General features: G+C 37.5%; 1 protein-coding gene across 6 annotated transcripts in view; it reads right to left on the bottom strand.

Annotated features, from left to right (window-relative positions):
• The window catches only part of dnm2a (dynamin 2a), a 34,081-nt gene that overhangs the window by 14,073 nt on the left and 4,772 nt on the right, over nucleotides 1–15,236 (bottom strand). For 4 of the 6 annotated variants that reach the window (XM_042005243.1, XM_042005227.1, XM_042005219.1 and 1 more), the window contains exons 2-13: nucleotides 9,917–9,990; nucleotides 9,549–9,698; nucleotides 7,624–7,827; nucleotides 7,307–7,405; nucleotides 7,063–7,223; nucleotides 6,830–6,972; nucleotides 6,280–6,415; nucleotides 6,099–6,166; nucleotides 5,417–5,555; nucleotides 3,457–3,543; nucleotides 1,923–1,993; nucleotides 687–738 (exon numbers count right to left, since the gene is read on the bottom strand). In XM_042005243.1, coding sequence (XP_041861177.1) covers nucleotides 687–738; nucleotides 1,923–1,993; nucleotides 3,457–3,543; nucleotides 5,417–5,555; nucleotides 6,099–6,166; nucleotides 6,280–6,415; nucleotides 6,830–6,972; nucleotides 7,063–7,223; nucleotides 7,307–7,405; nucleotides 7,624–7,827; nucleotides 9,549–9,698; nucleotides 9,917–9,990 — 1,384 coding nt within the window. Of the gene's footprint in view, nucleotides 1–686; nucleotides 739–1,922; nucleotides 1,994–3,456; nucleotides 3,544–4,607; nucleotides 4,747–5,416; nucleotides 5,556–6,098; nucleotides 6,167–6,279; nucleotides 6,416–6,829; nucleotides 6,973–7,062; nucleotides 7,224–7,306; nucleotides 7,406–7,623; nucleotides 7,828–9,548; nucleotides 9,699–9,916; nucleotides 9,991–15,236 lie in introns of all 6 variants that reach the window. The other 2 variants (XM_042005251.1, XM_042005259.1) reach the window with 1 other exon arrangement.

Genomic DNA, 15,236 nt, shown 5'->3' with positions numbered 1-15,236 from the left:
GCAAGAGAAGAGGAAACAAGGCAGCCAGAGAAAAAAGAGAGAGGGTAGAGAGAGACAGAGCAAGAGTTACATGCATTTAGAATTACTTCAAGTTTATCATCACAATTTGGTTGTCATATTTGGTGCTCAGTTGATCGGTGCAACGTCCATGCATATTCTGAATTTCACTTAAAAAAAGATGCTTGTGAGTTAATGGCAAAACAATCAACATCATTATGTGATTAATTGTTGGCTCGTTTTTAGAACAAGATGCCTTGGTCACATGCAGACAGCGCAGAGATGAGAGCGCTTGTCAAAAAGGAGGGAAGGGGATCTTTTTTTTTTTTTTTTTTTTTTTTATTGCTAAGGCAACTCCTCTTTTACTCATGCTGTCATCATAAAGGCTATTTGAATAAGTTGTGCCTAAGTGATGTATGTTGATGGTCCATTAACAAAGAGTTAAATTTTCATCTGAACAAAACAAGAGACAAACTTTAAAATTATAGACAAACTAGGTCAACTCAATGATTTAAAAAAACAAAACTAGGAAATGAGTTCTGAAAAGTATCATTAACAATTAAAGGACATATGTTAACAGCTGAGGTATGTTTACTAGGTTGATTAATAGACTGATTATAGGAGCTATAATTAAAGAGAGTTTAAAGCTGGAAATTGTGAACAGACCAGGGCTGAGTGATAAAACGTACCTGATTGGGGTTGGCCCTCTTTTTATTTGCAGCAGTGTTCCTCTGCTGAGCACTGTCAGTACACAAAGATGGAGAAATAACAAATGGTAATGAAACTACCGTTAATGCAACCTGCTAAAAATATCTAACTGTTAAACTTTTATATGTCAGCATATCATACTACATTCATTCCAAAATATTAAATTTCCCATCGTTTTTAGATTTCAGTCGTTTTATTAAAAATACTTAATTAATCCCTGATGATTTATTTATTTAGGCTTTAGTATAACATTGTTATAATTATATGATGACAAAAGCACAAGGAGGTTCAAGCAGTCTCAGACATACTGTACACAAAACCCTCGGTCTTTTCTGAATGCCCACCTGTTGTTGCCGTACCCTGGGGAGCTACCATCATCCAGCCTTCTGTAGTCAAGACTGAAAGTGATGTCATGAGAACCATTAAAGAGCCCTTGCTGACCTCTGACATGTTACGTCACTCCACTTGCCATGCAGAGGCAAGACAATAAACCTAACACATGCTCATTTGGGGACTTGCTTTGTTACTTTGTCAAAAACAAAATCCACACACGAGAAGAGCTCCACTCAGCTATAGGTTACTGTAGCGGCTGCACTAGGGGGTACAATAATCCACCCTCACACTCTAAACTACGCAGCGATATAATACAAAAAAGCTAAATGCTTTGCCGTGTATTCAATGAGTTCTTAAAGCAAAGCAGCTAAAGGTAAAGGCATGACCATGGTTCTTTTTCTACAGTGTGCAGTCAAGAGGAAAACCTATCTGCAAAGCAACAAACAATGCTTGACTGGTTTTGTTGGTTTTGTTGAAGAGGGTGCTATTGTTTCATGCTGGGGAAGAGAGGTAAGCAACTAATGTGACCTTGATCCTTTTGGCATCCACCTCCCCCAGAGGGAGAAAATGTTCGGATGTGGCTGGATCACTAATCGCTTAGCAAAATCACAGTGATGCACCACAGGTTTGCAACAAGTGTGTAATAAAAGGTAATGCTTAAATCCCAGGCTACACAGTGATGGTCCAGATTCTGAAACAGCTGAGTTACACACGTATTGATGGCTGAGAGTCAAGAGATTACATGTAACGTTTTTGTAACTCTAGGGATCCACAAATGCAGATAAAAGGCAACACAAACTTAAAGGACATCACTGTTTGTGTGCTGCAACTGGGGTCACGGCAACAAGCACTTAATTAGACTGAAAAGGTAGGGGGGTACATACTTTGCAAAGCCTATGAAGTCCTCATGGTTTGTATTGATGTAGGATAACTCGATGTCAATCAGCAGCAGAACCTTAAAGACAGAAAATTGTGATTAGGAAAAGTCTCAATAGCTCCCAATAAAACACTACTTACACATGTACAGCACAACACACAAATGTGAAAGGGAAATTCTCACATTTGATATTTCATACTTGTGAAATGAAAAAGGCAAGCCTGAAAGCTACAGCAAAACTCAGACAAAGCAATGCCGATATAATCTGTCAAAGTGATTATACCAAAGCTGCAAGTTAAAGCATTGTGGTGGAGTTGAGAATATGATTTGACTCAAAGGTTTGGCTTTATAAACCCGACAATTTAACATGTTCCTGCCCAACAGCACAACTGTCAACCCTTTAATTGTCATCAGTGTATGACCCCGTAGAGTTGATGCTGTCAAGTTTTCTTAAAAACATCATTCAGCCATGACCACAATGGTGTTTTATTTGCATCCTATGATGATGCTTTAAAACCAACATGAAAGACCAGAAAGTTTACCTACTTCCCTTTCTTGCTATGTCTTAAGAGAATGGAGCAACTATAAGCTCAAAGCTACAAACTGCTTTTACTGAAATCTATCAATAATTATTCCTAATTGAAGTGCAGATGTTAAGACAGCTAATAAAAAATAAAAAGGTCATCCCAATAAACAACAATACCCTAAAACAAATAAGAGGGGAAAAAAGAAAATATACAAAATTAAGATTACTTGGAATGTAACAACTGAAAAAGTAGTAGGACAGAAAGTTGTTTCTATCAGTGGTTGATTGTGTATTTTGTCTCTCAAACAGATCAGAATCTAAGCTAACCAGCTTTTTTTGGTATTAACTAATGAAAACTGTCCACTATGAAACAGTTACAACTTGACTGAACCAAAAGTTCATTTTAAAAACCAGCCAGACTTCAACTAATTCAATAACTTTTAACTTTCGCAAATCTCTAAACTTTCATAACAAGGTCAGAGGAAAACTTGGTTTATACATATAGAAAATAACTGATTCCTAACTTATAACCCACACACTTCAGTGCAAACAGCAACAACCAAACAAGCAAAGAAACAACACCTAACTACTTTAATTACTCATAAAGAAAACCAGGTTGGCCGCAGCTTTGACTAGTTCAACTAAAAAGCATTATGAGTTTCTACTCTCATGCACTGGATACAAGTAAAAGTGAAACACATGACAAAGATGTTAGGTGATGAGTCACAGAAAGTGTGTGCTTTATTAGATGAATTGGTTCATAATACCACTATTTTAGCAGATGTTTGGATGTTGTACGTTGTTATGGTAACTCAGCAGTTTTGCTTTGTCCCCACATCATCTCATTGTGATATAAAGACTATATATGAATATCAAATAGCTCATAGTGTACATACATGTTCTAAATATTTATTTTACAGACACAAAAAAAGAAAAGGAAAGGAACATCAAAGGTTGACCTAAGTTCACTCCACTGGCTTGAGAGCCACTGGTGTATTAAATCCTAGCAACACACCTGATCCTTGGTCTTCCCTTCTCTTTCTCTGACATGGGTGGTGACAATCCTCTCAGTCTCCTCTCTCAGTCTGGGATAGGAATTGAGCTGAAAAACAACACAAGCCATAGCTGCAGAACTGAACACAGATGCAAACACTCACTTATGTGTGAGCTTGAGCTTAATTACACTTACCAATATATATCAAAGAGAAACAGGAGTGAGAAGTTAGAATAAATAGAAACAAAAGAAAAGAGGAAAAGATAGTCAAGTGACATTTTAGTGTCACACATATCCAGACAATCACATTCCAACACACAGCCAGATTTCTATAAACAGTGGTCATCACTTGTATAAGGTGGTGAGATATTTACTATCAGCCAGGGATAAAGTTAGACATCTTCTGTAGTCCTAATCACGCATTTTCATTTGTTAATCAAGAGACAGGAAACTATACACATTTAAAACAAATACAGTTAAATGTCATCCCTGGCTGACAGTAAAGTTTTAAAAATAATAGATGTTAGTTTGTGAAGACTGGATGACAGAGTGGAGGGAGGCAGAAAAAAAAACTAAAAGAAAGAGAAAGGATGTCTGCTTTAGGGAGTGTACGTTAGATAATTTAATACGTAGCGTCCTCCCTGTCCACTAGATGGTAGTGGAGCACCATTGCTATGGAGACACAATGTGTCAGATATCACTGTGCCCATGAGTTACTAGCATCATCTCTCCACCTCCCATAAAAACCCCTTCAGTTGAACAGATAGAAGGTGAATCTATCACGTAGGTCAACTCTGCTTCAACAGACCAGTCTGGCTGCAGGGCAGGGAGGGAGAGAGGAAGCAGTGTGAAGGTGGAACAAATAAACACTTTTAATGAGATGACGCTGAGGTCCAAAACTATGTGGGAGTGGGCAACTGGAAATTTTAAGTTGTACTTAAAATTTCAGCCATGATTTGTAAATTAATCTTCAGTCTAAATGGTATGGCAAATTCCACAGCTGGAACGTGGAAGGGACAATACACACATCCAAAGCAGGGGGCAAAAAATGGCAAATGAGGGTTGGGTTTGATTTCACAGTGGTGAAAACTATACTTTGATGACAGCAATACACATTTATAAAAAAAATAATTCCCTTCTCTTTTCAAGTCAGTATGCATGTCCCTGGTTACCTTAACAGCACACTTCATGACGAGTGCAGTGAGTTCAGACACCACTAGGTCCACACATTTGAGGCTGGGCTCTTTGAGTTTGAGGATCTGCTTTTTGACAATCGCCTCGAAAGCCAGGTCAGGGGTGAAGAGCCCTGTTCTGTGAGGTCATGGGGTCAGATTGCATTTTGTTGTGGTGGTACAGAGGCAGAGACAGGGAGAAATTAAAGAAAGAAGAAATTTGGAAAGACAGGAAGGGGTAAAAAAGAAAGGAAATAAAAAGAGAAGTGTTTTTTTTCAGTTAGTCATTTCTAGATGCTGAGAGACAAATCACAAAGTGGAGGACAAGCTGCAGGTTTTTCCACATTCTCTTCCCTGACAAGCCAGTTCCTCTTAAATGAGGTCAATATGGTAGCGATGGACGGCATTCGCAACTCAAAACCAACATAGAGGTTACAGGTTCCTCTGTTTTTCTGGCTCTGTGCACCGAGTTGTGAGACCTGCAACTTGTCCAGGAGAGACCAGAGAGGCTCATTCCTGGAAACGTCTCTTATCCACGACAGCACGTCACCCGTCACAACACTCCACAACACGACAACGCTGCCTGCACACAGAGCTCATGGGGTTGGGCTAGGCTGAGGGCAAACTGCACAGAACTAGTCTTTGGCAGATTTCAAAATAAAAGATAAGGAGTGGAAACTTTTCTATATGTTGTAGGAGGATGCTTGGCTAATGTTCTGTGACAGTGTAACCTTTGCCACACCCATGGCTGCCCACCACCCCTGCCCTGTGTCTCGGCCGAGTCGGGAGATGCTGGACACCTGCAGTACCTTGTTGGTGCACTGCCTGAATGTGTTGATGAGCTCCTGAATGACCAGATCGATACATTTGAGACAGGGCGTTTTCAGCTTAACGATCTGCTTTTTCACGATGGCCTCAAACGCCAGGTCTGGAGTGAACAGCCCCGTTCTGAGGATGCACAGAGAGACAGAGGCGCAGCGGCCGACAAATGGAACAGTTAACAGATGTGTGGGCCAGAAAATAAACAAACAAACATGGATGGGAAGATAATGAAAGGGGAAAAAAACAGATGACTGTGAAGATATAAAGAAAACTTTAAAAGACTAACAAAACAAGAAAAGAGGAAGTGCTGAACAACAAATGTACGATGGATTAGATAACGCAACCCACGAGAGTTTCACTGAGAAATGCACAAAACAAACAGTGGACAGAGATGAATGTTACACAAAACCTCATAAGACTGTATCGCTTTTGCACAGAAATTTGAATGAGTGGTATTTCAGTAAAGGATTGTAATTTTTTTTTTTTAAATAAAGACTCATAGTTCACACACAACAGATGACATACAACATCACATTGAATTATGATGCCAAGGCTTGATGATACAAACTGGAATAATAGTAAAACATCAGCTCTGACAAAGGGAGAAAAGATATTTTTAGCATCGAGACTGGGTTTTTTTTTGTTTTTTTTTTACTTCACACTACTTGCCTGACACCATGAACATTTTTGATTGCGTGGCTGATTTCCCGTCTTAGCTCCTTTTCATCAAACACAATCTGCAGAACAAGGAAAAAATGCAGACCTTTAACAAATCTTACAATACATTACTTTTTGTACAGACTAACAACTTAAAGCCTCAAAGTGAAATGTAATAAATGTCAGTGTTAACCTTGACTAGCTCAAAGGGGAAGCGTTCATGAAAGAGGCGGTTGATCTTAGCACCACCTGATAGCTCATTGGTGTCCACCTGGTCCCCAGAGCCCTCAATGCATTTCTCAAAATCCACACCAAACTGCTGCACCATCCTGTTTAGGCACAAAAGACAAACAATGAACAATCTACCAGCTGTTTACTACTACACTGACATCAGATGCAACATATGCATTTATATCCCTTTCAGTCATTATGCAAAAGTTGCATGTGCATTCCCTGAGAGTCTAATAAAATGTCAGCTTGTTTCATACAATCTCATTGTCACTTCAAGTCACACAATGTGATTTTAAATTCTGATTACTGAAGCATAAGTAATAATTAATGAAAAATTCCAAAGGCATTTAAGCCTTAAAGCGGTTTAATTTTTCTTCTTAACTCTAAGATCTTTTGTATATGTTTGTATTCAAACAATACTGAGGCTTCAAAAGGGTTTCATAGATCTTGATGGATTGTTTGAAACCACTGAATATGCATGCCAGTGTGCAGAAATGTAAATTTGCACTCACTGCAACAAAGCCTTTGTTTTGCGAGTTGGATCATCTGGACGGAAGTTCTTATACTCCTCAACCTCTTTCTCCAGAGAGAGGAGCTGACTCTGTAGCTTACTCCGCAGTCCAGGCAGGGTATCCCTGATATGATTGGTCAATTGCTAAAAACACAGGTGCCAGTATGAGAATCAAGACAAGGGATGGCAAAGAAAAAAACATTTCAAGTTAAAGACAGAAAGTTTAATGCAGACCTGGTTAAGTGTCTTTTGAAGATGTGGTGTGCCCATACGCTCTGCCAAGTGTCTGTAAGCAGGGTGAGACAGGAAAAACTTTCTCTCTGCAGCAAGAGCAACACGAATGTCTTTTTTCCCATCAATGTCTTTTTGACTGCGATTCACCACACCAATGTAACCTAAACAAAGAAAAATGAGCGGTCATTTCAGACTACTAACATTATTCATACATTAATATTTTCCGTGTTTGCATGACCCTGACCTCTCCGGAGTGGCAGAAGTTTATTTTCAAGGATGTCCTTTGCATCTGTGCCCTCATCCATCAGGTCCAATTTTGTTATAACGCCAATAGTACGCACACCTGCAAAATATGTTAATATATTAATTCCTTTTTACATTATGTATATTAAAAAATAATACAAAGCAGAGATATCGCTGTCTTTGACCTTTTCTAAGCAGAATACAGTTTAAGAGACAGCTATAAATGGGAGGTAATGGGTATCACAAGATATAGTGATTACATTTAATTTGCAACCCTGATCTCTCACTACTGAGCTAAGTGAAAGATACATGCTTTACCCTGTGGGTCCACCTCCTTGGCAATCTTCAGAGCATCAGAGTTAGCCAGGTCAGTATTAGCAGGGGTGACTGCCAGGATCAAACAGCTCTCCTTGGTGATAAACTGCATCAGCATATCTCTGATCTGATGCTCAATGTCTGGAGGCTGATCTCCTACGGCAACCTTCGTCATACCCGGGAGGTCGATCAGCGTCAGATTTAGCACTACATCATAAAAATGAACAATGCAAATAAACATTTTATTTTTCCAATATTAAGTAAAAAATAAAAATAAAGAAAAAAAAATCTGCTTTTTCTACATCACTATTCTCAGTTTTACATAATTAATTAGTGCAGGGCTCAAAATGCCACGTGCGTGTGCACCGCTCTAATTTTACCTTTGTGCATGTAAAATTGGAGCAGTGCACATCATTTTTGACTGAACGTGCACCTGTGCAAGTATAGAAAAGCCAGTAACTTGCATTGTTGCTCATTTACTGACTCTGTCACTATATTTAGCGAGTATTTAGACCAACCTTTTTTAAGCAACTAGTGACTAATTTAGCAATTGTTTTTCTTGCAGGTGCAGTCAAAGCAGCAGATGTTTACCTCTCAGATTAAAAATGAGACGAGCATATGTTAAGCTGCCACTGGCTGATGCTGCCCTGGCTCATAGTCAGATGTCCATAAAAGAAGACTTTAGACAGAAACATTTAAAATGCATAACTGTAACATGCTGTAGACCCTATTAAAAAAATAAGGCTGGAACATTGACGTCATTACCACAAAACGTTCTTTGGCGTCTCAGCCATTGAGAGCAACTGTGTGTGCACTGCAGCTGCTTCACCTGAACAGAGGACTGTTTGTTGAGGAAACAAACACACACCCGACTAAAACTCATTCTCCGCGTACTGTGAAGGTACCACTGAACTACAACATAAAATAATTTTATTTTTTAGATTTTAAGTTTTAAAATGTTGTTAGATAACTTGTACAGACTAAACATGCCAATGCCTTGTTACTGATTTCTATCTCTTACAGCTAATGTGTCACAAAGGGAATTAGGGAAATCAAAAAGGGAATCTTTATTCTTCTCTTGTAACATCACTATCTCCCTTGCCATATTTCAGTGCTGGGATTGTGACCCTGCTTTCTGTCTGTTCTAGTACAGAAACACCTGTTGACTGAAATTCACGAACAGATATTGTTCCCTTTGTGTTTAGAAAGAAAGCAGCTTTACGCAGCTTTAAAATTCATACCGCTGACAAGCTACCTTTTAACAAATAAATCCTTAAATTTTCGTCCCTATTCATCTCAATTTATTTGATTTTATTACATTAATGTTTAAGTTAAGATTTACAATTGTTTGTGAAGGAATACAAGAAGGTACTTTTAAACCAAAAGTTATTGTACTTTTCTTAATAATAAAGAGGTACTTTTTTTAAAATGTAAGTATTTAATAAATCAGTTTTGAATCATCATTGAATTCACACATAACAATGTGATTAATTGTAATTAAAAATTTTATCATTGCCCAAGAATAAATTAAAAACCAAACCAGACCAAACTAAAATTCATTATATATATATATATATATATATATATATATATATATATATATATATATATATATCCTGTTTGCAGACTGTAGCGCAGTATCCATAAAGTTTAGTAAGCTATAAAATTCTCAGACTGTTGTCACTTCAGTGTATACTGAGCTTTCTTTCCGTAATTTCATTATTTATAAAAAAGCTAAAAGCAAATGTCTATTTGTTTAATTTCACACATCTTATCAGACAGTTATTACATCATGACGTTTATCTAAATCAGCTGCAGCTGGGACAAATCCCCTTACCATGCCATGTCTTATACAACGTAAACTGATTTAAGAGTTCAAGGTAATAATGAATGTGTGTGTGTGTTTTTAATAGACATGTGTAATTTACCATGTGGGGAGAAGACCCTCAAGTTTATTGGGATAGGAGAGATGCCTTTATTGGATCCTGTAATTCTGTCAGTCTCTGCTTCAATTTCTGACCGAACTTCATCAAAATCCACAAATTTCTTTCCTTTACAGTGCAGGAATTCCGCATATTCTGCAAATGAGGTGAAAGTGGAGTGTAAAGGAGGAGAGTAGATGAAGGGATGGGGACAAAAAGTAAAGAGCAAATACAGGAAGGGAAAAGAAAAGAAAATTTTAGAGATTAAAGTAGCAAACAGTGTCTTGCTTAAGGCAAAATGACAGAGATGCCATATGCCGGACAGTCATAAAAGGAAATTGAGATAAGGCCATGCACAGGATAAACAAACTTACCTGCTTTATTGTTGACCAGCTGCAAAATGAGAGGTCTGCGGGTAACAATTCCTGATCCACGTGGAAGAAAGTCCCTGAGTGAAAGCAAGGTAGACAAGACCAAAGAAAAAACACGATCAGCAGATGTGGAGAATAAAAGGGGATGAAAAAAAAAATCAATGCAGGGGGAACATGTTGGATAAAATGGGTTAGAAAGACAAAACAAAAAAGAAAGAGGGAAACACAAAACCAGAGAGAAAGGGATAATGTTCAATCATCACACTCTATGTCCATTTCCTCACAACATGTCCTCTCATAAATTCATGGACCAAGGAAAATTCACACTTAAAACATGTAATTTTTTCCACTATTTGCTCTTTAGAGATAAACTCATGCACACATTCAAACTTAAAACAGGCTTCACATATGTTACATCTGCAAAACCTTCAGTTTGCTATTAATTTGAACACAGCCTCTCCCTTGATACTGAAACACTCAGACTGTAATTATTATTAGTCTGCCACCACAATGCCATCAGTGAATTCTTAAGCATTATGTTATTATTGTTATCTAATACACATTACATACATACACATTCAAGCTGAACTACCTATGAGACTTCTTTATCAGTTCATCCAAACATGAACTCAACTGGCTTCAGGTCAATGTTTTATATGGTCAGCCCATGTGCCAACAGTAATGGATGAATGTTTTGTTGACTTTGTTGACTTGTCTTGCTGCAGATTAAGTAATGCAACTGAAAACGCAACTGAATCCCAGTAAGCATCTGTGGCCACAAAACGGTAAAAAAAAACATCTGCAAGATGGAGTGCTCCTGAAAGAGAGTGGACAGATTTGCACAGAGAAGCTTTGACAACGCTAACATTAACAGCTTCAGCAATGTCCAATTCCAGCTTATTAATATCAGTGATTTTCATGTTGTAGCTTCTTACTGTAAAGGCTACCATGTTGCTCAAAAGTTCAATTATTACCATGAGAGCATCAAACTGTTTTTCAAATAATCCCAAGATGTCAGTCACTATCAAGTTAACCAGTGTGTATAGTTGCAAAACACCCCCATGATGAAATGGAAACAGTACAGTTTTTTTGTACATGCTTAAGCTGGTTATTTTTTAGTACAGCAAGCACCCCCTCCATTTTTTTTTTTATATTTTATTTTGCACTGATACTTCAGTTCCTGTTTTGAACAGTGCTTTGCAAGTCTGTTTTAGTAATACAAGCTTTATGTTTACCTACTGTTAAATGTTAGATTGCAGAAGCTTTGATCTTTTAAGTGCAACAAAGCAAGCCGTGTCTACAATCCATACATAAACATAACCCTGTTAACTATGTTATTTTGATCTTTTGATGGAAATATTTTTAAGTAAATGAATTTTTACTGTAATAAAACAACCGATAGCAGATAAAAGAAAGAAAAAAAGACAATCATACTGATCATAACTGCATCCCATCTCAGGGAAATGCTGTGCTGCAGTGCAGTTCAGAAGTCAACTTTCTGTTGTCTGCCACTGTCTATAATGATGCATTACACACAGTGAGTTTTCACACCACTCTATCAACTTTTTTCATCAACAAAAGCGACTAGCAATAAATCCAATGACTTTTTCTGGTATTATTTGAGACTGAATTGAACGTATAGTTTACTCTTTTCGATGAGGAGTGGGTGCTGTGTAGGCCCTTCCCCCTTTTTAAAAGCACTCAGAAGAGTGTTTGGTCCTCACACAGCAGCAGCACACAGCTCCCAGCTGCAGCTGAAAATGAAATGCACAAAGCTGCTGCTGGCTGATCCCACCCAGCTTACCATCAGATAGTACTGTCTATTAATGAAGAATATTAAGAAAAACATTAAAAAATTAAAAGTGCTGTGACATGTTGCAGACTTCTAATTAAAAAAAATACACTTAATAAAACTGAACTAAAAAACAGAAAATATTGACAGAAGAATTTATTTTTATTTTATTATTTATTTATTTGCTTATTTATTTATTTATTGCTATTCTTAACATTTTTTAGATTGTCTTTTTGTCAATTTTTACCTTTCCCACAACATTCCTCTCCACGGCAGCATCCATTAGAGCTATATTTACTAGGCTGATAATACAAATTACATGATGACGTCATTTAGAGACTTCTACCAAATTTTAAGACAGCCAATAGCTACTTTTCTTACTAAGGAGTTTGAAACACCGACACATTTATAAAGCCAATAATGAGATAAAGCTGTTGTCATGAACCCTTTTCAATGCTGCTTTTGTATAATGCTCTTTCAATTATGAAATGGTTTTGTCCAGGCTTTGACTAAATGTTGGCTTTTTTTTGTTTTTTTGTTTGTTTATTTTATTGAAAAAAGGACTGAGAATATTATCTTTAATTTCATTATTTAGTCTATGTATGTGGAGCCCAAATGCCATATATAGTAAAAGTTAGTTTCAGCCAGCCAGAGCTGTGTCAATACAGGAAATAACAGCCATTACAAAACCTTTACCGCACCAGCCTCAGATCTCAAACTTGCTGTTGTTATGCTGTGCATATTCTGAACTACATCCTTGCAAAATGCTAACAGGAAAACATACAGCAGTGCACAAAGCATTAGTTGATGGCAAACAAACGACAGATATTACCGGTGCAACTGTTCATTAGTGAGACACAAGCTTACAGGAAGCAACAAGAACCTCTTCACAACTGGTTTAATGGTTCCTCTTAAAAGTGACAGCACACCAGAGAAATCTTTAACTACATGACTGGCATTGCTTAGTCAACAATCAGTTAATGCTCCTCCACCCAGTCTCATGCTGTCCTTTTCTCCTCCCAATTTTGAATGTCTCTCTGCTTCTCTACAAACACACATCTATGAACATCTGGGGACAATCAACATTCTCAGTCATGGAATATTTCAATGAAAGCTGAGCATGGGATTAACCCATGTTTCCTTCTCTTTCTTCTTCAACAATGCCAGACCAACAGGCCCAAAGAGATTGAAGTAACGCTCAGCTGCTTGCTGATTTCAGACAGAAAGCACTGTGTATGCCACAAGATGAGAGCTGCCATACCATGTACTGCTAGCTATTCCTAAACTGCAGTACTGTTGTTAAACAGTGGAGAACATACTGGATGGTAACCACTGAAAAAGTCCACAAGTCAGCAAAACTCCACAGGTCTGTGGTTCAGCACCGGTGCTGTGTCATGCATATAATGTGGAGCATGCAGGCATTTGTCTCCATTGAAGATGTTACAGAAAGCCCTGGACAAGGGTTGGGAGCAACAGAGAGAGAGGGGGTTAGTGTTAAAAGATAAAACCAATTCTAGTAGTAAGCAAAGAAAATAGGGGGCTTGATGTCGAGAATGGTGAGAATATACTACAGGAAGATCACAGCAATAATTGCCTCTTGAAAAACCATCAATGCCCACAGCTGCTGGCCAAACGGCTAACTACTCACTTGAATCCAGGTGCTCCTCAAACTCCTATAGCAATCTAATTTTCCTAACTGCATAACTCTAAAAAGAATGGAAATATTGTGCCAGTCAGACATAAAGTGGACTTTTATATGCACGTAAACATGTTAGTCTGACTGAAATTGTATAAAATTGAAGCTACACCTAGATAATGAAGTTGGAGGTTAAATCACTCCTGCAAGTATGTGCTCAGATACACACAAAAAGGCCTGGGCACGCTGCACTGGCTCCAGTCTCCATCCAGCTCATTTCCTATATCACAGCTTTCATTCCCATATTCACATTCACATTTTTTCTGTTTCTTTTGTCAGATGGGTTAAACATGTCAGACATTGTGACTGAAAAGCCGCAAATTAAAATGTTCCAATTTGCAGTTATTTACAGTGGAGCATATCCTCTTTGGTTTATGTTCATTAGCCATAGTTGTGCATCACTCAGGATTATGATGTTTCCTTAAATGTGGTAAAATCCCAACTGAGCTGGAAAACATCTGCTTTCAAAACAAAGGGTCATACTGTTTTCTACTGAAGGCCAATAAAACTATCTCAAATTAGATAACTGAATTTACCTTATATTTCAATAATAAGCATGAAACATTTTGAGTCAAGCTATCCACAGAGCCACCTGTGTAGCCCTCAGTTCCCTTCAGTCCATTAGCTGGTAGTAATGCACCTCTAAGTAGAGGTGGCTTGAAAAAAAAAAAAAACATTTCAATTAATTTGAATCAATTCAAATTTAATTATTCTAATATCTATTCCTATACCTCAGAGATTAATTTTTCTTTAAAAATATTTTTAATATACGTTTCCTTTTCCGGTGACTACGTGTGATTTCCCAACACTCTGCAAGATCGTAGCATATCTACACAATTGAACAGTTGCCAGCGTTGCTTCGGACCAAAATCTGCTTTAAAAATGCCAAATTTAGATTTTTAAAATAACATTCATAATAACTTTGTTTCTGGACACCCAATGATAATAAGTTTAAATTTAAGGCTTGAAAACTGTCAAACTTCATATGGTTTTTGGAGGATTGTGTTCACAGATTCTCACACGGAGATAATGCCATTTTTTTTTCCATTTACCATTAGATTACATTCCCCTGTAAACTATTAGACAGCTTATTACCACTCAGGTAACGCTAAGTCTTTGGGCTCCGCTATGTTCAACAAACGTGGAACGTTTTTAAAATACCAGAAGGTAATGTCACCATGCACGTAGGTACTGCAAAATAAATCCGATTATGGACTGGTAAATGCAGACAGCAATCTAACATTATATTTTAGAAGTGCATGTAGTACAAAGTACTGTACGATGACGCTTTAAACAGCGTTTCTGTAAATCATATCAGATTCAATCATCTGATTATTCCCAGATATCTGATTTTGATGGTTATGTAAGCGGGTTCAGTGTTAGCTAACTGAGAACGTCTAATATTCAAGAAAATTTAGTGTTACATAAATATCTGTAAATGAATCTATATTAAAATCTAATTTAATTTTAAATCAAATCAGGCTGTTGTGAATAGAATCAAACTGATTCAGTGACCCCGCCTCTAATTTGGCTGCTAACAACCAAGAAAACTAAAACAGGAAAGAAAAAGAAAGTGATGCAAAGACGTAGCAGCTGACTGTAGAAAGGAACGGAGCATAAACATAGGAAAGAGTGGGTGTAGTGGATGTGAGCCACGAAAGCGGGGGTGAGACTGAAACAACTTTCTTCCCAAACTCTGAAGTAGTTGATTAAGAGAAACCTCACTACATGAGTAATATGGAATGGTTTGATACAATTATCACAAATCGCTGTATACAATGTAAAACCTTTGTTGTCAGTCGGTGAATGCCAAAACTGGAAATAACTCATTTGTT

Source organism: Melanotaenia boesemani, chromosome 2 (genome assembly GCF_017639745.1).
Source record: "Melanotaenia boesemani isolate fMelBoe1 chromosome 2, fMelBoe1.pri, whole genome shotgun sequence".
Taxonomy (NCBI): Eukaryota; Metazoa; Chordata; class Actinopteri; order Atheriniformes; family Melanotaeniidae; genus Melanotaenia; species Melanotaenia boesemani.
This window is presented reverse-complemented; position numbering and strand designations above follow the sequence as displayed.